Raw genomic sequence first — 24,909 nt, 5'->3', positions numbered from 1 at the left:
AGAGTGAAATTTCAAGGTCGCGTCAAGGCAATACCATTACGTCATGGAGTAATGCGACGATATTGGTATCTTTGAATCATGCAAACAAAGTTTCATTTCTGACACATGTGCTCGGCACACACGCTCTTTTTTATTTATATAGATTTCTTAACCATGGAAGAAGCTGGTTTTGCCCAGAAAAATACAAGGACCATAATATTATTAGTTGTGCTTTTTCTTCCCATTTAATCTAGGGCATAATAAAACAACATACGTAGTTTAAATGTATATGTGTTTATTCAACGGTAAAAATCTTCAATCCAAGCTTTTAACTTTTTCAGCAAAATTAAATATTTTTGTATTTACTCTACACTAGCAATAGGATCACTAGATGAGCATGTTGGTTGCTTGGTTTTAGAGATGTTGAAATCGCGTCTTTGAATTGACTAGCGAGTTCATTCACAACTCGTCAAGTAGTTAAATATCCCAACAAAAACATAAATGTAAAAATTGGAGCCAAGTTCAACCGTCGACTTGCCGAAAAAAGAATTGAGATCTAAATGTGTGCCAAGTTCTGTAGACAGTCCAGAAATTTATTTACTAAGATGTATAAAATTCTTAGGTGAACTGAAAACTCAATTGTTTTATTTTCCCTTATAGAACAATGTTTATTCAAAATATGATTTTTTTTAATTTTAATAAAAGAATTATTTACACATAGCAAACAACTAATGACCTACTGAACCTCATAATTTAACCAGGCTAGTTTTTAGGTACTGTTTATCTATATAATATCTTCTCAAATTGTTGATATTGAACGTTATTATTTTAGAAACTTGTAAAAACTAGCCAAGTCAAATTATGAGGTTCAGTAGGTCATTAGTTGTTTGCTATGTGTAAATAATTCTTTTATTAAAATTAAAAAAAAACATATTTTGAATAAACATTGTTCTATAAGGGAAAATAAAACAATTGAGTTTTCAGTTCACCTAAGAATTTTATACATCTTAGTAAATAAATTTCTGGACTGTCTACAGAACTTGGCACACATTTAGATCTCAATTCTTTTTTCGGCAAGTCGACGGTTGAACTTGGCTCCAATTTTTACATTTATGTTTTTGTTGGGATATCATTACTTTCGTTTATCATTTGGATTCGTAATTGACGTTTGAAGTGTCAGTGTAGCTCTCAGTTATTTCCAATTTTAAAAATAGTTTACTTACATAAATATACTTTAAATGTGAACAGTTTTTAAAAGCACTTCAAGACGCGTACACCACAGTGATATTGTGTCAAAACACTAAGTTTTAAGTGCCAAGTTAAACATTACAGCTGACGATCAGCTGTTAGTCATACTGGACACAGGTACCCACAAACTAAAAGTGAAATTATAACAACCACAAATACTATTCATACGAGAATTAATTATATTTGTTATATTGCAAAGTAAAACTACATTAAAACAAATATATTGTCCGATATTATTTACTTTGTGAAGCTTTGTAACCAATAGAGGAGATTAGAAATTTGAATATATGTATAATAATTCCTTAATATAAAGTACTGCTATTAACATCCACGCCATCTTGGGGTTACATCAAGATTTACCAAGAAACTATCAATTTATAATAACATGGCCAATAAGTGTTCCACTTGTGGTAAATTTTACGCGGCAGCAGATGGCGCTAAATGTATGAAATGTAATACAGTATATCATAGGCAATGTCATAATATAAGTCCACAAGCAAAACACAACTCTAATTGGCAATGCAAATCATGCTTAAACAAGATATCTAAATTAACACAAGATACGGATGCCGACGTATTTGTGGATGTGTGTAACGCTGGCTTGGGAAACGAAACACCCACACTTGCGCGCGAGATTCAACTTTTGCGCGCGGAATTGTCCGCATTTCGGGAGGAAATGAGCCGCCTTACTAAAGTAGTTGGAGATTTTAGCTTACGGTTGGACGGAGTGGAGGAGAGGGTGAAAATGTTGGAGGATTGCAACACGGCGAAAAAAGATGCGACTGAGGAATTAGAAAAATTAAAAATACAACTTAATGAAAATGAGCAAGCGCATCTTTTAAATGACCTGGAAATTTCGGGAGTTCCCGATTTTACTGGTGAAAACACTATGCACACCGTTGTTACACTTGCGCAAAAGCTGGGTGTAAAACTCGAAGAACGGGATGTGATGTGTGCTTACCGTGTAGGCGTGAAACGTGACCGTGCATCGAGTATGGACAGCCCGCCAGGCACTAGCGCTTTGCGCGCGCGCCCGCGCCCTATTGTGGTGCGTCTCGTGCGCCGCACTGTGCGCGATCAGCTGCTGCAGTCGGCGCGCGTGCGGCGCGGGGCCGATACGTCAGGCATGGATATACCGGAGCAGCCGCGCAGATTTTATGTTAACGAACGCCTTACGTCATTAAATCGTCACCTATTTTATCTAGCAAGAGAGGAAGCGAATGCAAAAAAATGGCGTTTTGTGTGGACCCGCGGTGGACGTATCTTTGCCAGACGTGACGCTAAGTCATCTTCTCATTTGATACGCTCAGAAGCAGATCTGCGTCAGGTTTTTGGTTGTTGAACCATTTAGCAATTATTGTTGAATGCTACATCCTATCGGAAATTATTATGAAACATCCATACTATTTGAACATAAAATTATATATAATATTTTCAAACCTAAAATCATTACACAATTTTCTTGGGTTTTTTGAAACAATGTACATAATAATATATCGTACCGTAGAACTTTGAATCGTTCATATAAATACATAGGGGCTAATGTTACAGATGTTAAATTTATTACTTTGAAACCTTTATTTAATATATATAAAATTGGTGTAAGACTTTGTGTTGTTCACCTAATATTATATAATTTTATTTCAATTGCAATTGTATCCGTTCTGCTTTATGCAAATCATACTTGTTACGTTCTGAATGTATTGTGTTATAATTATTATACCTCTATTAAAAAATATTACTTTGTGGAATTTATATGTGTGGTTGGGTGGCTCGATTTTTTAATACAATATATACTTATAATAATTATTTATATTTCAATTAAAGTCATATGTCTCATTAATTGTTATAATATACCCATAATATATTATTTAAAATTACTAGATTTATTATATATGTTTATTTTTTATTATATGATTGTTTCAAATATTAGGGTAATGTATATACGAAGAATTTTTTATTTTAAAGCCAAATGATCAGAAACAAATTTTTAAAAATTGGTTTGCTAAATCCGGGTTCGTTGGGAACGAAACACGATGAGTTGATTGCAGCGGTGGAACGTCACGCCGTGGACATTTTGGCTCTCAACGAAACCTGGCTACGAGAGGGAGAAGAGGGACGTGCTCCTCGCATACCCGGCTATCGCCTCAAACATGTTCCGCACCCGCCCAGTATTCGTAATCGAGGTGGTGGGGTAGGCTTTTATGTAGTGCGGGGACTGTCCTTTAGCATACTATCATGTCCTCCACACCCACAAGTAGAGCAAATGTGGATTAAGTTAACAATACGAGGTAAGTCTATCGCCATTGGTACTGCTTATCGCCCGCCATGGTTGGACTGCGACATATTTTTAGACGCAGTTTCAGACTCACTGAGCACATTTGTGTGGTGCGATTACATAGTCCTCTTAGGAGACTTTAACATTAATTTAAAACAAAATTCAATAAATTCTAATAAATTCAAACAATTTATTCAGACCGCGAATCTTACCCAGCACGTTACTGAGGCAACTCATTTTGTTAATGATAGTGAAACATTGATAGATTTAGTTTGCACTAACGCTCCAATTTCGCACATACAAGTAGATCACGTAGAACCTCTTAGTAACCACGCCTTTATTGTTTGCGACGTGAATATTCGAAAGCAAAAATTTGCTTCGAGATGGGTTACCTACAGACCGATTAAAGACATTGACTTGGATGAATTTAATGATTGCCTGACTAGGATAAATTTAGATTTTATATTTAATTTGGACGATGTTAATGAAATGGTAAAATATATGACAAACTTTTTAATAGTACTTTTTGACAATTATGCCCCACTTAAGACAACAAAAATTAAGGAAAAGAATTATCTGTGGATCACCTATAATATAAAACTTATGATGGCGCGCCGAAATGAAGCTCAGATTAAGGCGAAGAGACATGCTCAGTACAAACCTTACTATAATGATCTGAAAAAATATGTTAAGTCCGCAATACTGCGAGAAAAGGATGCCTATTTTAATAAATATGTTAACTGCAACATCGATAAACCTAAAATATTATGGAAACACATAAAGAACCAAGTACATATTAAGCCGGAAAAAGAGATGTCGTTACCTGCGCACATAAATAATCCTGATCTAATTAATGCACATTTCATGAACATACCAGGAAACAACAATATATCACAATACCTGATTAATTACTATGAAACGGAACGTTTTAGCCGTAATGTGTTTAATTTCGCTCCTATTCGTGAATCTGACATTGTTAAAGCCCTTAAAGCTCTTGAGTCCAATGCCATTGGAGTCGATGGATTATCCCTAGAGATGATTAAACTTGCTCAGTCGCTCATAGTGCCAGCCCTGACTCATTTGGTAAACAAGTCTTTTGATACTAGTATTTTTCCGGACCTTTGGCAGGAGGCTATAGTCAGACCGCTAAAAAAAGTGCCTAATCCACAGGGAATCAAAGATCTCCGCCCCATTAGTATCTTACCTTGTTTTTCCAAGGTAATCGAAAAAATTGTTCACTCCCAACTTTCTGGTTTCCTCGAATCTAAAAACATTCTTCCACATCGACAATCAGGCTTTAGAAAGGGTAGGAGCACTACAACCGCTCTACTCGATGTAGTGGACAATATATTGGAAGCTCAAGATGATGGTAAGTGCAGCATTTTGGTCTTGCTAGACTATTCCAGAGCATTTGACACCATAAATATTGAACTCCTTTTAGCCAAATTAATTTACTACGGTTTAAATGACCCAGTTATTCGTTGGTTCAGGAGTTATCTTAGTAAGCGATGTCAAAGTGTGGCTGTGGAAGACAATGATGGCAAGACTTGCTATTCGCAACCTGTAGGTCTTAAGAGAGGAATTCCTCAAGGTACGATATTGGGCCCTTTACTTTTTATCCTATACACCGCTGATATAATTAACAATATTCATCATTGTAAATACCATCTTTATGCAGATGATATTCAGCTGTATATTTCATTTACGCCTCAGGAAAAGCTTACAGCAATCGAAAAGCTAAATTCCGATCTCACCCGCATAGCTACATGGTCTCAAGAAAATACCTTGGTTTTAAACCCTTCTAAAACTAAATTCATGGTTCTGGGGACTCAACATCACATCAAAACTATTGAGCAATCGATTCCCCCAATATACGTTAATGGAGAGGCAATAGAGCGGGTGAAAGAGGTTCGCAATCTCGGCATCGTCTTCGACGAGTCACTGCGGTTTGAAAAGCATATTAATCAAACAATTTCTAACTGTTACTACCGGCTCAAAGTTCTCTACCATATCAGAAGCCATCTGTCGACCAAGCTCAGAATTCGACTATGTGATGCCTTAGTGTTGTCCAAATTTAACTATGGGGACGCGTTGTATGGAGATCGAATACTCGCGCGCTCAAAGAAAGCTATACAACGAGTACAAAATGCGTGCGCCCGCTTTTGCTGGGATGTGCCCCCCCGATCCCATATAACGCCATACCTGAACAAGGCCAGGATTTTAAACATGCAAAATCGTCGAAGGCTGCATTTTGCCGTTCTGCTGTTTGCAGTCATACGGTCTAATGTACCTTCGTACCTCTACGAAAAATTATCCTGGTTGGGAAATTCGGACACGGTATACAGAACGAGGGCGTCTTTATTTGGATTAGCTATGCCTCGACACAACACCATGGCATTCAGAGGTGCCTTTAAATATCGAGCAACTAAATGTTGGAACAATTTGCCTCCACCATTGCGAAATAAAAGCAGTTTGCCGAGCTTTCGTAATGGATTCAAAAAATTTATAATACAGCAACAAATCAGCCAACCTTAGTTGCTCTTTAATAATATATAATTATATATATATAAATAAGGCAATATTATTTTATTTATTTTATTTCATCTGTTATTTTATTATTTTTATCAGTTTATTTACTTTTATCGTATTATATAATTATAGGATATATATGAGTAAATAGTATATGAGTGGCTTATGTATAATATAGTAGGTACGCACATTTTATATATGTATATAGCACATTTGCATAGATATAGTATTTGTTATTCAGTATTTGTGTAATGGATATAAATATTGAAATGTATGTAAGTATAATATTGTTTATAAATCAAGCGACTTATAATTTTGTAGCCTCTATCGCTGCAAACGTCAGTTGCGATATGGGAGCCACTGAAAATCAGTGCTGCGGCTTTAAGGCCGCAGATTTCCTGAGTGGTCTATCCCTATCCAACACACGTGATCCATTCAACCACACTCATTATGTTTTTTTACTTTAAATGCACGACAAACATCCTTTTTTTATTTTTTTTGTAATTTTCATTGTCTGTTTTTTTTTTTTTGTTTGTTACACATTGCATTGTTGTTTTTTTTTCTGTATTTCTGTATTGTTTATATTTGTATTGTTTTTTATCTATGTGTGTTGGATTAAATGTATTTTCTTTCTTTTCTTTCTTTCTTTCTTACTTTTTGTACAGAAAATTACTTTGCAAAGATTTAATTTATGTATTTAATGCTTTTTATAAACGATTTTATTTTATTTTTTCTTGCGTTTTCGTTCGCTCTATATATAATTTACGTGCTCGGGACTCACTAAGAGATCATTTTAAGAATACTGGTATCCTTACTGTACTATCACAGTATATATTTAATAATATTTTGCATGTACACAAAAGCTCTGACTTACACACAAGAGTAGGAGATAGACACGATTATGGCACAAGGAACAGGAATAGAATTGAAATGCCATTTTTCCGATTAGCCAAAGTTAAAAATTCATTTATGGGTCAAGATATACGCTTATACAATAGAATTCCTCACAATATATAAAGAGTTTAGTAGTTCTAAATTTAAAACTTACATAAAAAATGTACTAGTTCAGAGAGCGTACTACAGTATTCAGGAATAAGTATATGGACGATAAAGACCCATGGAGGGTTGTCGCGTAAAAACCACAGGACAGTTCTTTGGCATATTATGTACTTAGTTAGATATAAGTTACATATTATGTAAATTTATTGACATTATTTTAAAAGAGCAACTATGGAGTTTCTTGCCGATTCTTCTCCATAGATACTGCTTTCCAAATCGGTGGTAAATGTTAAAATACTATGTAATGACGATTCGAAAGTGCTACTAAATAGTAGGTAGTCTAATTGAATAAATGAATGTTTGAATTTGAATTTGAATAATACACTTGTTAATAATTATATTGCATTAATCAATCTTACACATTTCAAGATGAAGAATAGGTATTAATTAACAATAAAAATATATTATTTAAAAACTTTTGTATAACTGTTCAGGCTATTGCCTAAGTTTAGTATCTAGATTCTTACTTGGTTACATCTACTATCTTTCAGTGCAAGTCCTATCAAAATCGGTCCAGCCGTTCCGGAAAAAGGGCAAAGTTTGAAAAAAGCGTGTGTGCCGAGCACACGTGTCAGAAGTAAAACTTCTTTGGCAAGATGCAAAGATCGTCGTAGAAGAATCGTCGCCTTACTCCATGACGCGACGGTATTGTCATGACGCGATCTTGACATTTTACTCTCAACGCGCCTAAGAAGTTTCACTTATTATAATTTTAATATTACGCAAATTAAATCATTTCGACCTTCGACGAAGCCTTCTTCCATTGTACTGAAATTAAAACTAAACTAAACACTCATAATTAATAAAGAATAAATAAATGTGAATATGTAAAATTATATATTATTTTTAACTGTATGAGCAATATTTTTATTACAATTTTCTTTTATTTTATGTAGTGATGCAACGAATACGAATACGAATATTCGTATTCGGCGAATATACGAATATTTAAAAACGAATATTTTTGTACGCAACTCTATTTACTACAGATTTAAAAATCGCGCGTTAAAATATGACGTGTGCAGAGACTGCTGATCCACTGGCCTTTTGGCGAGAAGAAAGCCTTTTTTCAACGGCTGGAAACATCCAGACTTAAAAAAAAAATCGCCTAAAACCAGAAAATCTAAGAATTTTATGTTTTTTAAATAAAAATTTGCCTATTGTAAATTTTAATTATTAGAAGAGTAAACATTCATTAAATAAATAAGTCTTTTATTACCAAGGCGAGATATTCGTATTCGTATTCGTATTCGCCGAATAGTAGGTTTGATATTCGTATTCGTATTCGTAAAAGTAGTATTCGTTGCATCACTAATTTTATGTTTAATAACAGTTTTGAATAAAGAAATCATGCAATCGAAGTAATCTGCCCTAGCGATACTAGCACGAGTGAGTGTGATGTCAGAGGCGCATCGAATCCACAGATGTTTCGCGCTAAAATATGTAAACTTCAATAATCTATATCTCAGTCATTTATTGATGGATTTCAATTTTTTTTTCTGCCACTGATTAGTTTTGATCTATATTTTAACACTATTATGGTGAATATAATATTTTCTATTTTTTTTAACTTTTCCATTTTTCCATACAAACAAAATTAATGTCATTGAAAAAAAAATTAAATACAGATAAATTCAGTATTTTCTGATTTTTTCCTTTGTACACTCACTATTACCTAGTTGATTACAAAATTTGAACTTTCTAGGTCATCTGGAAGTGGGTTAGGTTTTGTATATGTCTATAAGTCAGTCAGTCTTAAAAATTGCGATTTTTGGACATTAATATCTACGCAACTGTTTAATCTATATTTATGAAATTTAAGGTTCTTGTTTATCTCGAGGTCCTCTTGATATGTACCAAATTTGGTTTATTTAACATAAATAGTTTTCGAGTTATAAGGGGGTGAAAAGTGGCTCGAAATGGTTCGTGTAAATATACACACGGCCGCTGCTCGCCAGTTCTCTTCGCTTGAACTTGGCTTGACACGCTGCCGCGTGTCTAGATTCAGTCAATCAAAAATCTGATTCAACCAGATAACTACGACAGAGACAATATAGGGCCTGGGTGTACTATGGTGATACAACTTTTAACTTGAAAAACAAAGCTAAGCGGGCTAAGTGGTTCGACTCCACTTTCTATATCCCAACCGCAAGTGGCTGGATGCTTAGCAGCTGGCTTCATGAATGTGTGTGTGCAAGCTGGGGTTCTTCAAGAGAAGTGTAAACAGGTACCTTCAAGGGAATCGCGTTGCATATTAGACCATATCTTCACTTACCACCAGGCAAGATCTTGGCCAAGCATTACGACATACATTAAAAAAGGATGCTTTTCAGCTCATAAGCAGGCAACGCATTCACAGAGGCCATTGCCAATGTTCATTACTGATCGTTTAACACCGGGCGAGCCACCAACTGCGTTGCCACTCTATAAAGAACATCTAATATTTTTGATTCTTCAAAATAAATTATTTAATATTTTAACGCTTTTGAATTATATGTATCATCATTAGCAGTCTTGCCGTAGTCAATGTGATTGCGGACTTTTAAAACAATATTACACTAATGAAATACAACAAAAAACATTATGATGAAAATACTGTACCTAGTATTTATAACCTGCAAGTCTCCTCGTTTCTTTGTGATAAATTCGTGGCATCTTCATTGTTGATAATTTTCATATAAGTCCGCAGTATATGTGACTCTCTATTTAAATACAATTCATGAGATACAAAATGATGCAATATCGTTATTTCAACGAATTTTGATTAAATTGCGTTACGGTCTAATTAATATCGACAAGATAATATTCAATGAAAGTAGCTTCATTTAATCCCAACTCTATGATAAAGTTCCTAAAAATGATCTGAGATAGGATCAATTTCCTTCTACGTTATTTATTTATTAATTTATTTATTTATTAAACTTTACAGAAGGAATTGCCCACGTGGCTAAAACTACTAGTAAACTATAATAGATTGTATTTCGTTTTAACTTGCAAGTTAATGATTTATTTATTCCCAGACATTTTCCGGACATTTCCCTGGCATTTTCCGGGGATTTGCACGCATGTTCCGGTCATTTTCACGCATATACCGGATATTTTCCGGACATTTTCACGCATTTTCCGGATATTTTCCAGGGATTTTCCAGGGATTTTCCACGGTTTTTCCGGAAATTTCCACGCATTTTCCGAGCATTTCCCAGGCATTTTCCGGTTATTTTCCGGGAATTTCCCAGGCTTTTTCCGGGGATTTTCCGGATGTTTTCCAGACATTTTCCGGACATTTCCCTGGCATTTTCCGGGGATTTTCCAGACATTTTCCGGGGATTTTCCGAGCATTTCCCGGGGATTTTCCAGACATTTACAGGCTATGTCAGGGAAATGTCCGGAAAATGCCTGGAAAATTCCCGGAAAATATCCGGAAAATGCGTGAAAATGTCCGGAAAAACGTGGAAAATGTCACTTCAAATTTGCGAAGTAATTAAAGCAGAAAACCAAAAAAAGAAAAAGAAAGCTAAAATCTTTCATAGTAAATGTAGGTATATGGGATATTCATATTTCATACTTAATGTATGGGAGGGTTTAAAGATATTTTTTTTGATATTTCTCGATTTATTTTTAAAAATTTATTACCGCCATTTTACTCATTAGGTTAAGTACTTTCGATATCAGTTTAAAGTTTTTTGTTATCTGTAATACTTACGGAAAAATCGCCTGTGCACACTTAACGATTACACCCTGTATATCCATACTAATATTATAAATGCGAAAGTAACTCTGTCTGTCTGTCTGTTACTCAATCACGCCTAAAGTACTGAACCAATTTGCATGAAATTTGGTATGGAGATATTTTGATACCCGAGAAAGGACATAGGCTACTTTTTATTGCCAAATATGTACCACGGGTGAAGCCGGGGCGGACCTCTAGTATTATTATAATATTATATTCCACTATCCACTATGTAGAGATTAATTTTCATGTTTGGAAAATCGCAGTAAAACGTTGTCAAAGTACTTATATGTAACGTGTGACTACTACCTCATATAATATGAAAAGAAGCAGTATTGTTTGAAATAAAACCTCAAGTTACCCTCTATCTATAATATTAGGTACCTATGTGTGCTAAATTTCATTGTAATGGATTCAGTAGTATTTGCGTGAATGAGTAACAACATACACATCCATCCTTACAACATACATTTCATCCTCACAAACGCATTTGGGGTACCAAATGCGTTTGTGAGGATGAAATACCTTTCACGCAAAGCGGACACAGATTTCAGGGTCAGGTTTTAGATTTCGGTTACATTTTAGTATGTTATACCTGTACATATCCTCGGTATGCATACCGAATATTTTTGCATTTAGAAGATTAGTTTTTAAAATATGTATTTTTCTTTGAAGATGTCAGTAAGCGCGAAGCATGTGCGACTTCAAATGTAATTATCAGTTCATTAAAAGGAATTTTTAAATAAATTGATGACTGAAAAATAAACCGCATTAAATAACTTGTTTAACCGCATATTTTTAATTTTGAATTTATTTTTAAATTTATAAGTAAAATAAAAAAAAAATTCTTTTTATAGTATACGATATTATGTATTTTGTAAAATTAAATTGTAAAACTGACATGATGTAAAAGAAAAAGAGCAACTATGGAGTTTCTTGCCGGTTCTTCTTGCCGTTCTTTCAAAAGTGCTTCTAGAAGAAGTCTAAGTAATTAAATAAATAAATGTTTGAGTTTGAGTGTGCCTATGCGTACGAGAGACCTCATTCACAGTTCTTTGGTATTAAAAAAAGCACATAATTTCCAGTACCTACTTAAGGTTAATCTTATTATTTGATAATAAATGACAATAAATTAACTTAATCAAAATTCTTCGTAATTGTGATATGCACGATTTTATATCTGGAGAATCCTATTTATATAGAGAAATCTTGTTGTCAAATACAATTAAACAACAACAACAACAATGAAGGTGCTGTACTTGCCTCTGATGGGTGTGCTGCTCCTAGCAGGTAAAAAAAAAGATCATGTGTGCTGAGCACACGCATTAGAAGTGAAACTTCTTTAGCAAGATTCAAAGATATTTTACTCTAAACGCGCCTAAAGAAGTTTCACTTTCTTTTTGTATTGTACCTCTTATTATTGTATGTTGTTTTCATGACATTAACCTTCTTTCTATTTTGCTTTCTTCTCGAAAGATCGAATGAAATGATCGAAGAAAGATCATATCATTATTTTTTTAAACTCATAAGTTTATTCTTTCAACTCAAGCACTTTTGAAACGTTAAAATACATAATTTAATATTAACCGCCGGTTCGGAAAGCAGTTTCTAACAAAAAAACTCCGTATTTAGGTACTCTTTTAAAATCTTGTAATATTACATTTTTGTTTTACATAATAATTATAACAGAGAACTGTCCAGCGACGAATTTTATTTTGGAAAGCCTTGTGGCGGAGTTGTCTGTCAACTGTTTTATAATAGTCTAAGATCCCACAGCAGGATTAGTGCGTTCACAGTTTTTTTGCTAAAACCAAACTTTTATGTATATTTATAATTAGGAGAATATATATCGACTAGGTTGGCAGTCAAAATTTGGCCGCAATTTTGTTGACGATCACTGTCTTTTTAATGAATATTTTGCTAATTTTCCGTTTTTTGGCTAATATTTTGCCTTCATTGCAGCAATTTCTCAATGTACTCCAAATACTCGTATCGTCGGTGGTGAGGACACTGCCATCGAGAGGTATCCCTCTTTAGTACAAGTTGAACATTTCATCCCGTTCTATGGAGCTTGGACTCAAACTTGCGCGGGAAACATCTTATCTTCTCGCTGGATTCTTTCTGCTGCACATTGCTTCCCTATACAGTAAGTACTTTTTTATTTTAAATGCTTTCACAGCAGCTACAATTAATTTACCTTATGGACCCTCTTCACAATGGGGAGCGTTGGCCCAACAAATGATCATCGACGTTTGCCGCCATTACGGCATTACGGCCTATAGATGCCCCTACTCGCCAAGCGCCGCTTATTGTGAAGCGGGCCCATAAGCGTTGTATCAGTTTATTTATCTTTGTCGCTGTGAACGATGCGTTCTTCCAAACAAATGCTCTATTACAGGAACAGTACGGACTACGCTCGTATTCGCGCTGGCTCCAGTTTCCGTGAGTACGGTGGCAGCGTGCACTACATAGACATTATCCGCAACCACCCCAACTACACGAATCCCGCACCCCACGACGCTGACATTAGCGTCATTAGAGTAAGCACTCCCTTCGAGTACTCCCCGTCTATAAGACCTGGAGTTATCGCCAAGCAGGGATATATCTTGCCAGACAATTCTCCCGTTACCATCGCCGGATGGGGAGCCCCTTATGTAAGTACTTAATTATGACGTATTGCTATTATGAAATAATGAATAAAAACTTTGTTAAATACAAAACTTTTCCGATGGAAGTCAATATTCAAAAATTGTCTGTAATAGGTTTATTTAGCCTTTGAAAATAACATGATTATGCTCGTTTAAAAAGCTTGATTTAAAGAGCTTTCATTTTAATCGAATTAATAAGTAGCTGAATGTACGTATTGTTTAAACACTGATCATTTTATTATTGGCATTGTGCTGAATATTTGAGTTTCCCGTTAGGTAAACTATTTTAAATTACTAATCGACAGGAAAGCTGTAGTTAGGTAGTTGATAATTAATTTAAATTAGCTTTTATTGTACTGAATTTTTCAAGAAATTAGAGAGTAACAAACGAGCACCTCGTGAAATTATAAAAAACTTTTACATCACACACGTATAACTAAGACTTGAGTTTATACATTCCAATTTCAGTTCCACGCGAGGCCATCATTCAGGCTCAAAAATGCAATTCTTCAATCGATGCCTAGAGAAGTCTGCGCGTACCTTTATCAACCGTATAACATGACAATCACTGGGAACATGTTCTGTGTCAATGATTGGAACTGGGGCGTGCGCAGCGCTTGCCATGAGGACGCTGGCGGCGCATTCTACAACCGCAATGTTATAGTGGGCGTGGCCTCCTACACCCAGAGCTGCGAGGACACCAACTTCCCTACCATCAGCACGTCTGTCGGTGCTTTCTCTGATTGGATTATCACGAACGCTCAATAGTTAAATGACCATTACCCTGCTCGATGGATGCAGCACCCGATTGTTTGAACATTTTCCTCAAATAAAAACATGTCAATGACGTATGTTGTTTTATTATTATCTCCATGAATATCTGTTGACTGGTCTCTAACAATCCTAATTGGCAAGAGGAAAAATAATTGAAAATGTACTGGGATCGACCTATCTTCATAAACAGGCCTGTGACCATATAAATCTATTATTATGACTCAGCTGAAGGTATCAAAGTTTTATCCAAATTGAATGTGTATATCAGTTCAATCTGTTTAAGATATCTGCTTCAAAATTGTGTAGCAAGATTTCACCCGAACATATGAATATGTTTATATGTATGTATCTTACATTGCAAGTTATTAAATTGTAATAGCTTATAATAATATCGTTCAATCGTTTTAGGATTGTCTGGCCTCTCATTTTCACTTGCTACATATTATTATAACGTTGCAAACAGAGCTAGTTAATTTCCACAATAAAGATTTACATAAACAGTCCTTATTTTAATTGAAAAATACAACTGATTTTATTTATTAAATAGATAACGAATATCTTGATACTTGATAACAACCGAGAATCCAGAATGTATAGGACAACGACAGAATAATTTAATTATTTATGAATGAAAAATCATATCAAAGATCTTTTATCAATTCTATGCTAATTGCAACATTAATAAGACCTTGGTCTTTGACAATAAACCATTCCATCGAAAAATGTATACCAATATACCAATATACCAGTATACCAATCTGAAATGCTGCATAAATAAAAAAAAATGCATTAATAAAGGTCTACTTGCTAGGAAAAAAATATTACCTATTATTATTTAGAAACAACGTTTATTTTTGATTATTAATACATACAATTTTAAACATTTAGTTTTCATGCTTTTTTGTCCTCTTTTTAGTCTCGGTATAATTTTCTAGTTCTTTCTATTTTAATCTTAAAATTAAGATTTTTGTATTTGAAACTTCTAACACCACAAAAAGGAACCAAATCTCTATACTCTATACTAATATTTTATTTGTTTGTTTGAACGCGCTAATCTCGGGAACTACAGGTCCGAATTGAAAAATTCATTCGGTGTTTGATAGCCCATTCATCGAGGAAGGCTATAGGCTATATATCATCTCGCTAAGACCAACAGGAGCGGAGCACTGCGGGCAAAACCGGACCACAGCTAGTTGTCAATAAAGGTTTTGTAATACCTCACAATTTTCCCACATTGCTCACTAGATCTACCGCGCTTTTCAGTGAGGATAAAGCATGATTCACGATACCTTTGTTTTTTAAATTGCGATTAGTCAATTTAAATTGGATTATCTTTTCATCGAATTGATATGACTCACTTCCTCCTTCCTACTACTGTCCATGTTTAGATAAAATATGTTTTATTGTTTACTATTATAATTTATAATTGCTTATTATACTTTTTTTGGAACATCTTCCGCGAAAGGCATGTCATCAAGAAAACACAGTCGTAAGGGTGCTTTACCACTCTTACTTTTTGATCTTATATAGATACTAGTGGTCCGCCCCGGCTTCGCCCGTGGTACCTACATGTTTAAACTATCCTATCTCTCAAGTTGGATCGAACTGCACATGGTGTGCGAATTTTATTATAATTAAATGTGACACGAGATTTATATATATTAAGATAATAAAAGGATGCAACATTAGGGTACGTTTAATATTACACCATTTCTAAAGAAAGACAAACAAAGACACTTTCGACCTTATAACCTAGGTTTTTTCCTTAGCTTCTTATATTTCCTTACTAATTTGCTTGTGTGTAAGTTATATAATAAACCAGTGATATATTTAATAATTATTTGAATAAATATTAAATCTGGTTCGGTGGACTGGTTTCAACAAAAAAATAAACAATAAAAGACTCATAAACAGTGTTCTTGTGTTCAGTGTTAGTTAAAACATATTTTATCACACGGTAATAAAATATGTTTTAACTATCATGTATGTAGACAATAATAAAACAACGTATTTTTATATTCATATGCCTTTATTTATCGTGCATTTTCAATAATCCAATCAGTGTAAGATGCGACAGAAGCACTGACACCAGGGTGTCTAGGATCAGCGCAGCCCATTCCAAAGGAGATGATGCCAACTATGACGTCATCAGCATACATCGGTCCACCGGAGTCTCCTTGGCAAGCGTCACGACCACCCACGTCGAGGACACCAGCACAGATCATGTTCTCAGTGATTGTATTTGGTCCATAACGCGAAGCACACACTTCTCTGTTCACCGTGGTGATTGTAACATCTTGAAGTACGTGAGATGATGGCCCGTTGTACTGTATGTGAAATGTGAATAAGTTAGTTTTGAATTCATTCAATGAATCAGAAATTGATAATGGTATATATTCGTATGATAACATAGGTTGTAAATAATGAAGATTATGCTTCGAGATAATGGTTGTGAGTAATTAAAAACGGACGCCATTCGAGATACTTCGCTATCAAACTTCACTTCGTAGAAAATATAAGGTTCAAAAACAAGGTTTCTGTAACTATGAAGATACTTACACGAATGGTGCCCCATCCAGCGTGAACTACAGGAAAATTGTCAGGTAAAACAAAACCCCTGCTGACAATAACTCCTCTCTGTATAGATGGTGAGTAGACGAGAGGGGTGAGCAGTTTAAAGACAGCAATATCGGCGTCATAGCTTGAAAGTTTTCCGTAGTCTGGATGATTGCGTTCAAAGTCTACGTAGTGCACGCTTCCTCCAGTATGACGGTAAGAGGAACCAGCTCGTATACGGGTCTTCTTAGGATCATACCACCTGTAATAGATTAAGTTGAATCTATAGTAATACAAGCGGTCCGCCCCGGCTTCGCCCGTGGTACATGTTTACGTTTTCTCTACATAAGAACCATCCTCGTACTTCAAGGAATATAATAAAAAAAAATTATCGAAATCGGTTCAGCCGTTCTCGAGTTATGCGCTTACCAACACATTTTGCGATTCATTTTTATATATAAGAAGAAGATTATAAAGCTGAAGTGTTTGTTTTTTTGTTTGAACGCGCTAATCTCAAGAACTACTGGTCCGATTTCAAAAATTCTTTCGGTGTTAGATAGCCCATTTATCGAGGAAGGCTATATACAATCACCGTAAGACCAACAGGAGCGAAACAATACGGGTGAAACCGCGGGGCATAGCTAGTCAGCTGATAAAATCAGATCTTTAATAAAAATACGATAGATTAAATAACGATACTTAGTATATAAGATTTATGATACGTGAATTTATGAGACGTACTGCAGGTTATCAGAAATAAAATTATAATTACCATTCATTAAAGCAGTGCGCAGCAGTAAGAAGCCAATAAGAAGTAAGAATATTTCCACCGCATTGCTGATCCCAAAGTCCGAGCCAAGGGAAATAAAACTCTATCTGTACTAGAGACGGATATTTTTCAATTGTGGTATCTTGTCCACCGACAATAAATGGACTTTCAGCTTGAGAAGATGCTGCAAATAAGATTGTACATTAATATAATTCACCAATAAAATACCAATTGAAGGTAAATATGAAATAGATAAAAATGGTGATGAATTGAAATACAAATTTTATAAAAATGTCACTATCTCACTCGAGACTTTTATAAAGATAATAAAATGAAATAACGAGCAATAAAACAGAATATTAATCCATCAGGCCCCGGAATCACAGACACAATAGAAAACCTATTGTGTCGCGGTCGGATCTGTGCTCAATGGGTTAAAGGGGTAAGTCAGAAGGTGAAAAATGTAAATAGGTACAAATATTTTAATCAAAATTATATTATTATCAATTTACCTGCTGTAAACAGCACCCCCAATAGTAGCAAGTATGATACCTGCATACTTATAATTTCGATAAGATTGCATTTTCATTATTTATAAAGATTCTCCAAATATGTAGATTGCATGTATCGATAATTATATCGAATTGCGATTAAATTCAGTTGTTGTTTAAGGCTAGTAAATAATATTATTATCTACGGATTTTCCAAAACATGGATAAAGGTTTCTACGATATGATTTGTGGCTCAGAACAGTTTATAATAATTAAAACGATTAAAATTGTTCAATATTATTTATAATCCAATCAGTAATGCTATTTCTGCTGACCCACACAAAGGTACTTGCGCATCTTCACTGCCAAAAATGCCCAAATACAATACTAGATTACCAAATTTTTCAGTCAAATTATGATTAAATAACAATTATCTTATCTTAGAAAATATTATCTGACGTTAACTAGTGCAGGCTTTGTACATATTGACGCTTCAAAAACTCTTGCAAAGAAGTTGGAATGAAGTGAATAATAAAACAACGCGCCTATTAAATCTATTTATTAACGAGCGTTAGCCACAATCCAGTTAGTATACGATGACACTTGTGTGCTGACACCGGGGTAGAAAGCGTCTGCACATCCATTTCCAAAGGAAACAACACCAACGACAACATTGCCAGCGTACAAGGGACCACCAGAGTCCCCTTGGCAAGCGTCACGACCGCCAACATTCAGGATACCAGCGCAGATCATGTTGGCAGTAATGGTGTTACCACCATAGCGTTGAGCGCAAAGGTTTCTGTTAATCACATAGATGGTAACGTCTTGGAGGACCACGGATGGCTCGCCGTTCAACTAAAATATTATTTAATTTATTAGTGTTTTCATTCGACAAGGTTTACGGACTGACTTAACTTTGACTATGTTCATGTAGATATGAACGTAGTCAATTAAACTGCTGTGTAATATTGTAACATTGAAATTACTATTGGAATTTTACTTCAAATAAAATATGTAGTCGTCACCACATTTACTATCAAATTCTTGCTACTTTTTAATAATCTACTCTATTAGGCAAATGTTAAATGTTAAAAAAATATAAAATGTCTGCCGTCTGGTCCGAGTAGATGAAAATCGGAATTAAATTGACAAAAATATTCCAAACTCTCTTACACTAGTAGCTCCCCATCCAGCGTGGACCACAGGCTGGTTATCTGGTAAAACAAAGCCTTGTGATACAATAGTAGATCTTTGAACAGTAGCAGAATATACTAGAGGAGTGCGCAGCTTGATGACGCTAATGTCAGCGTCATATGTGGACGCTCTTCCGTAATCAGGGTGGTTACGTTCGAAGTCGATATTATGAACACTCCCACCAGTGTGACGGTTGGTAGCACCTGCCCGAATACGTGTGTTTTGACGGCTGTAAGTCCTGAAACAATAAAATATTATAAACTAGCAGTCCGCCCCGGCTTCGCCCGTGGTACATAATATTTACGTTTTCTCTACATAAAAACCATCCTCGTACTCCAAGGAACATAATAAAAAAAGAATTATCGAAATCGGTTCAGCCGTTCTCGAGTTATGCGCTTACCAACACATTTTGCGATTCATTTTTATATATATAACTAGCGGTCCGCCCCGGCTTCGCCCGTGGTACATATTTACGTTTTCTCTACATAAAAACCATCCTCGTACTTCAAGGAATATAATAAAAAAAGAATTATCGAAATCGGTTCAGCCGTTCTCGAGTTATGCGCTTACCAACACATTTTGCGATTCATTTTTATATATAAGATAATATTATCGATAAGATAAGACTATTATCCGAGGTAAACTGGACAGGCTTACTGGAACTGTCTGATCCAGAAATAGTCACCATCATGTTGATAAGGAATGTCACGGAAGTTTTAGAAAAATGTACACGAATATCATCAAATAGACAACAAATTAAGCAACCGTGGATCACGTCAGGTCTATTACGTTGTATGAGGTTCCGTGATACTCTTCATCGACGACACAAAAAATATCCTCAGGACTTAAATTTAGCAATAACGTATAAACGCTACAGAAATTGCTGTAATAATTTGTTACATAAGTTAAAGAATGATTATGACCGAAGTGAATTACAATTAAATAAATCCAACATCAAAAAGCAATGGAATATTATTAAAAGAGTCTGTGGTATAAAGAATAACAACAATAAGGATGTCCATAATGATCTATGTCAAATTGAAAGTACACCACAGCAATCTGCCAATACAGTAAACGACTTCTTTATCAATGTAGGCAGCAAACTTGCAGAGAATATTTTGAATGAAATTAAAATTAGTCAAGATACTTTAGCGCAAAAATACAAGTCCTCCTTAACTTTATCTAACTCATTTTCATTATTGCATACTGATGTCGGAGAAATTAAAAAAATTGTGGCATCGTTAAAAAATTCATCATCGTCATCATGGGATGGTATATCTGCAATATTCTTAAAAAAGACTATAAATATCTTATGTACACCAATCTGTCACATGTGTAATCTTTGCTTTTCTCAGGGGATATTTCCAAAATTATTAAAGGAATCAGTCGTAATACCTATATACAAAACAGGTGATAAAGGCAGTATTACAAATTATCGCCCGATCTCTCTACTGCCAACTTTTGCTAAAATATTAGAGAAACTCATAAATGTTCGGCTTAAAGGGTTTTTAGAGAAATATAACATTCTTTCGAATAACCAGTATGGTTTTAGAGCAAAAAAATCGACAACAGATGCCATTGAGGACGTTGTTACACATGTAGCTCGAGCTCTAGATAACAAATCTAAATGCTTAGGCATTTTTTGGACTTAAGTAAAGCTTTTGATACCGTTTCAATTCCGCTCCTTTTGGTAAAGTTGGAGTGTATTGGAATTCGTGGTATTCCATTAGCACTCTTCAAAGATTATCTTTCTGAAAGGTATCAAAGCGTTACACTTGGAAATTATAATAGCAGTAAAGAACTGGTTAAATTCGGCGTTCCCCAGGGTTCTGTTCTTGGTCCCACTCTATTTTTAATTTATATTGATTATCTTTGTAGGATTAAACTTTACAATACTAAAATAATAACCTTTGCTGATGATACGGTTTTGTTAGTGACAGGTAATAGTTGGGAAAATGTATATAATACAGCGGAAAAAAGCATGAATGAAATAACTAAACAACTTCAGATGAATTTACTTACACTTAATATCAATAAAACAAAATATTTACAGTTTTCAATAAGTAATAGTAGTGTACCTAATAGTAATTTTAATTTAAAAGTACATACGTGCAGCAATTACAATAAAAATTGCGAATGTTCTATTCTCTCTTCAACCGATCAAATAAAATACCTTGGCTTATTGATAGACAAAAATCTTAATTGGAAGCCACATATTGACCAACTAAAAAATCGTATCCGTAAATTAATTCCGCTCTTTAAAAAAGTAAGGCTCCTTAAGGACAAAAAAACTAGTAGGCTTGTATATATATCTCTATGCCAGTCTTTATTGTGCTACGGTATTACTGCTTGGGGTGGCGCAAAAAAAACTTCGCTAATTAAATTAGAAAGAACACAACGATGTATTCTTAAGGTACTCAATTTTAAGCCTATGCGCTATCCAACAAGTCAACTTTACTCGGAATGCTCATTACTTACCGTCCGCCAACTATACATTAAAAATATTATACTTAGACAACACAGCCAACCAAACAATAATCTAGATAAAAGAAAACTTACGTACCATGTACCGTTTTGCAAAACCATCTTTGCACAGGGATTTGCATATTATCTGGCACCCTTATTATACAATAAATTCAATAAGAAATTAAACATGAGGGACAAGACTAAGTTTGTGTGTGGAAGAATGTTGGAGGAATACCTACGCAATTTTGACTATGTTGGGACTGAAAACCTTATATTGGGTAATATTATTTAAATATTTTATGTTATTTATAAATACCTATCCTTATCTAATTGAATAATAATAAGACATATATACTATATATTTAAATTTATATTATACCTATATACACATATTACTTCATCTTATTAACAATATATAATATATAACTTGTTCACGTGTTATTGCTAGACCTTTATTTAAATAGGAAATTCGGATATTTTTGTTACATGGAAAATATCATACTCATAAAATAAGTTACTTTTATTTTTGTAAAGCGTTTAATCTTATTTTATTGCATATACTGTGCATTACAACGATTTGCTTTGAAAAAACTATCAGCCTAACAAGTGCAATTATGTGCTTTATTTGTGAGGCGAGAGCGTATATTCTGCCGTAACACAGTCTTAGACTAGCACGGAGTGTATAACTGCTATCGGCTACAGTAACGTACAAATAATAATTATTCTACCCACATTTACGTACACATTTGTTTCGATCTGGTTAGTGCATGATTTGTAATAAGTTATTGTATGAAATGTTATAAGTCTTATTAAACTAGTATTGGTAAAGAATTTAACTTGGAACACAAAACGATTTAATCATAAACAAATCAATTTTATTTTTTTTAAGCATACTGAGATGAATTTGTTTTCAAATTGTATAGTTGTGTAGTAGTCGTCGCGAATATTTTTTTTTTCTTTCTTTTTTTTTGCTAGTTGTGGTTTCAAGACTCATAATAAATATTATGTAGATTACAAAAGCAATATCCACGAATGAACATCATTAGTGTATGTTTTATTAATGTTATTAATAAAATAATTGGCTGTAACTAGTAAAAAATGTAACAATGTTGTAATATCATGTAATATAATTCAAGGTCATCAAATGTTATCTCAGTGATGTATTTGCTAGTAATCATCATCATTAAAATGGATATGTCTAATATTTTCTAATTACATCTTTTGTTAATAATGTCATAGGTAGATAATTGATAAAAAAAAAACTGTTTTAATGTAATCTCCAAAAAAGAAATTTTTCTGTATAAATCATTAAAAAAGACGTTTTACAATATATATAACTATGTATAAGGCATTAAGTAAGACAAATTGCATTGTTATTTTGTAAGTTTTTTACTGTATGTGTACAAAAGTTTTAATAAATAAAGTTTAATAAAGTTTATTATCTTCAAAGTAACATAATGCAAAAATGTGAAATTATAACATCAATTAATTCAACGTAAAAGTGAATTTTCATTACCTATTGGAAAGCTTCTTCGAAAAAAAAATATTTAAAATATATTAAATTAACTAGGTAATGAAGGGAGGAGTGGCTAGAAAAATCTGATTGAATGTTTTATATATATCTACTATATTATTATTTATAAACTTTTACATTTCATAATATTTGCGACGTGTTTTTGGAGCGTTCCTCTGCAGTAAAACAAAATAGGCTCATGATGATCATACTTACCAACCCTCGAAGCAGTGAGCGGCTGACAGCACCCAGTAAGTAGTCAGGATACTCGCTCCACATTCCTGGTTCCAGAAGCCCCAGCCCAAATAATATTCCACTTGAACCAGAGAAGGATAATTTTCAATTCTGGTGTTCTGACCGCCAACAATAAATGGGGTTTTGGCATGGACGGTTGCTGAAATGTAAGAAAAGTTTATGCAATTTTTACAGTAAATGAATGTCTCAGTTTAAAGAGTTATTTATGTGTTTGTTAAGATGTATCTCATAAAATACTTAATTGATTTTAAAAATTGTTATCTTAAAAGCTATAGATATCATAAGTCAATCTGGGCAATCCCGAAATCGGATCAGGGGCCTTATGCCGGGTCCAGACTGGTGAAACGTAACATGCAATGTAACATTCTGCCTTTCATTGCATGTTCGCTGCTGGTGTGGACGCATAGCGCGCTCATAACGCGCATTCACTACGAACATCCCGCGTTCGTCTGTTTCCGCCATTCTGCCGCGAACACGGCCCTTCCATACACGTTTTTTTCGTGCGCGTCAAACCGGCAGATCACACGAAGCATGGAGTCCGAAGACCACGTTCTTGCTATGACGATTATCAGTACTTCATTATTAATAATACATCAACTCATGAAAACACGCCCAAGACCCTTTCTTTTGCTCATTCCACGCAGTCTCGTCCTCCATGTTCGTTGCGTTCTCAAACGACCGTCCACATTGGCTGCTCCGCGCACACTACGCGCCCCTTTGTGTTCGTCGAAAAACCGACAAATTTCGGATCGCTCCGCGCGCGGCTTGTAATGCTCGTAGCATGCGCGTGTAATGCACAATTCGCGCGCGCAAGACGTCCAAACTATGAGAAATTGTTACAAAGTGTGTTACCTTTCATGATACATTGCAGCAATGTGGACGGTGAATTCTTTCATTGCATGTTACATTGCATGTTACGTTTCACCAGTCTGGACCCGGCATTAGATAAAGTAACAATAATTAAAAAACGATAACGAAGTTAGAAAAGGAAAAATGTATGGGATTGACATTAGATAGACCACGTGATCTAACGCGGCGTATGTCAATCCCATACATTTTTGCCTTTTCTAACTTCGTTATCGTTTTTTAATTGTTACTTTGTCTAAGGCCCAGAAGTATCTAAGATAATTGTGCATAGTTGCTCATTAAAAATTTAACTATACACAAGGAATAAAACCACATTAAAATAAGAAATCAAATTATTTATAAAACATTCATAAAATAAATCTTTACCTACTGATAGTAGCAAACCGAAAGTTAAATAGGACACCATATTATTATTTAAAGTTCGCTTCTATTTAAAATGTTTTTGCTAAACTTGATATTTAAATACCCATTGCGTGGATAATTAATAAGATAAAGTATTATTACAATCAACTTTACTAATCCTAGGACTTACAAAGGAGATTAAACAAAACTG

General features: G+C 34.4%; 3 protein-coding genes across 3 annotated transcripts; 1 reads left to right on the top strand and 2 right to left on the bottom strand.

Annotated features, from left to right (window-relative positions):
• Positions 1–12,067: 12,067 nt before the first annotated feature.
• On the top strand, positions 12,068–14,239 carry LOC149899840 (trypsin, alkaline B-like). Its single transcript, XM_090114011.1, has 4 exons — positions 12,068–12,113; positions 12,786–12,969; positions 13,222–13,477; positions 13,940–14,239. The coding sequence occupies exons 1-4, from the start codon at positions 12,068–12,070 to the stop codon at positions 14,237–14,239; spliced, it is 786 nt and encodes a 261-aa protein (XP_089970137.1).
• Positions 14,240–16,278: 2,039 nt separating this feature from the next.
• Positions 16,279–17,761, bottom strand: LOC149899839 (trypsin, alkaline C-like; the record flags this gene model as incomplete). The annotated part of the gene is made up of 3 exons (XM_090113809.1): positions 16,279–16,572; positions 16,805–17,063; positions 17,574–17,761. Coding segments are annotated over 3 exons (741 nt in total), but the record flags the coding sequence as incomplete, so codon positions are not given.
• Positions 17,762–18,622: 861 nt separating this feature from the next.
• Positions 18,623–24,022, bottom strand: LOC149899838 (achelase-1-like). The gene is made up of 4 exons (XM_090114010.1): positions 23,926–24,022; positions 23,451–23,628; positions 19,235–19,493; positions 18,623–18,916 (listed from the first exon to the last, which is right to left on the bottom strand). Exons 1-4 carry the CDS (start codon positions 24,020–24,022, stop codon positions 18,623–18,625), a joined length of 828 nt encoding a protein of 275 aa, XP_089970136.1.
• Positions 24,023–24,909: the final 887 nt, after the last annotated feature.

The sequence above is a fragment of the Colias eurytheme genome, chromosome 20, assembly GCF_061535395.1.
Source record: "Colias eurytheme isolate Ceu_HAF_F1 chromosome 20, ilColEury1 Martin Lab GWU primary, whole genome shotgun sequence".
NCBI classification, from domain to species: domain Eukaryota; kingdom Metazoa; phylum Arthropoda; class Insecta; order Lepidoptera; family Pieridae; genus Colias; species Colias eurytheme.
The sequence above is the reverse complement of the archived record's forward strand: the minus strand, read 5'-3'. Positions and strand labels throughout refer to the sequence as shown.

Coding starts and splice junctions, on each gene's coding strand:
- LOC149899838 (XM_090114010.1), bottom strand. CDS start 24,022: ATGCTTCGTGTGATCTGCCGGTTTGACGCGCACGAAAAAAACGTGTAT. Junction 23,629..23,925: donor GAAACAGACGAACGCGGGAT/GTTCGTAGTGAA, acceptor CTTACATTTCAG/CAACCGTCCATGCCAAAACC. Junction 18,917..19,234: donor CTGGATGGGGAGCTACTAGT/GTAAGAGAGTTT, acceptor ATAATATTTTAG/TTGAACGGCGAGCCATCCGT.
- LOC149899840 (XM_090114011.1), top strand. CDS start 12,068: ATGAAGGTGCTGTACTTGCCTCTGATGGGTGTGCTGCTCCTAGCAG. Junction 12,114..12,785: donor GGGTGTGCTGCTCCTAGCAG/GTAAAAAAAAAG, acceptor CCTTCATTGCAG/CAATTTCTCAATGTACTCCA. Junction 12,970..13,221: donor GCACATTGCTTCCCTATACA/GTAAGTACTTTT, acceptor GCTCTATTACAG/GAACAGTACGGACTACGCTC.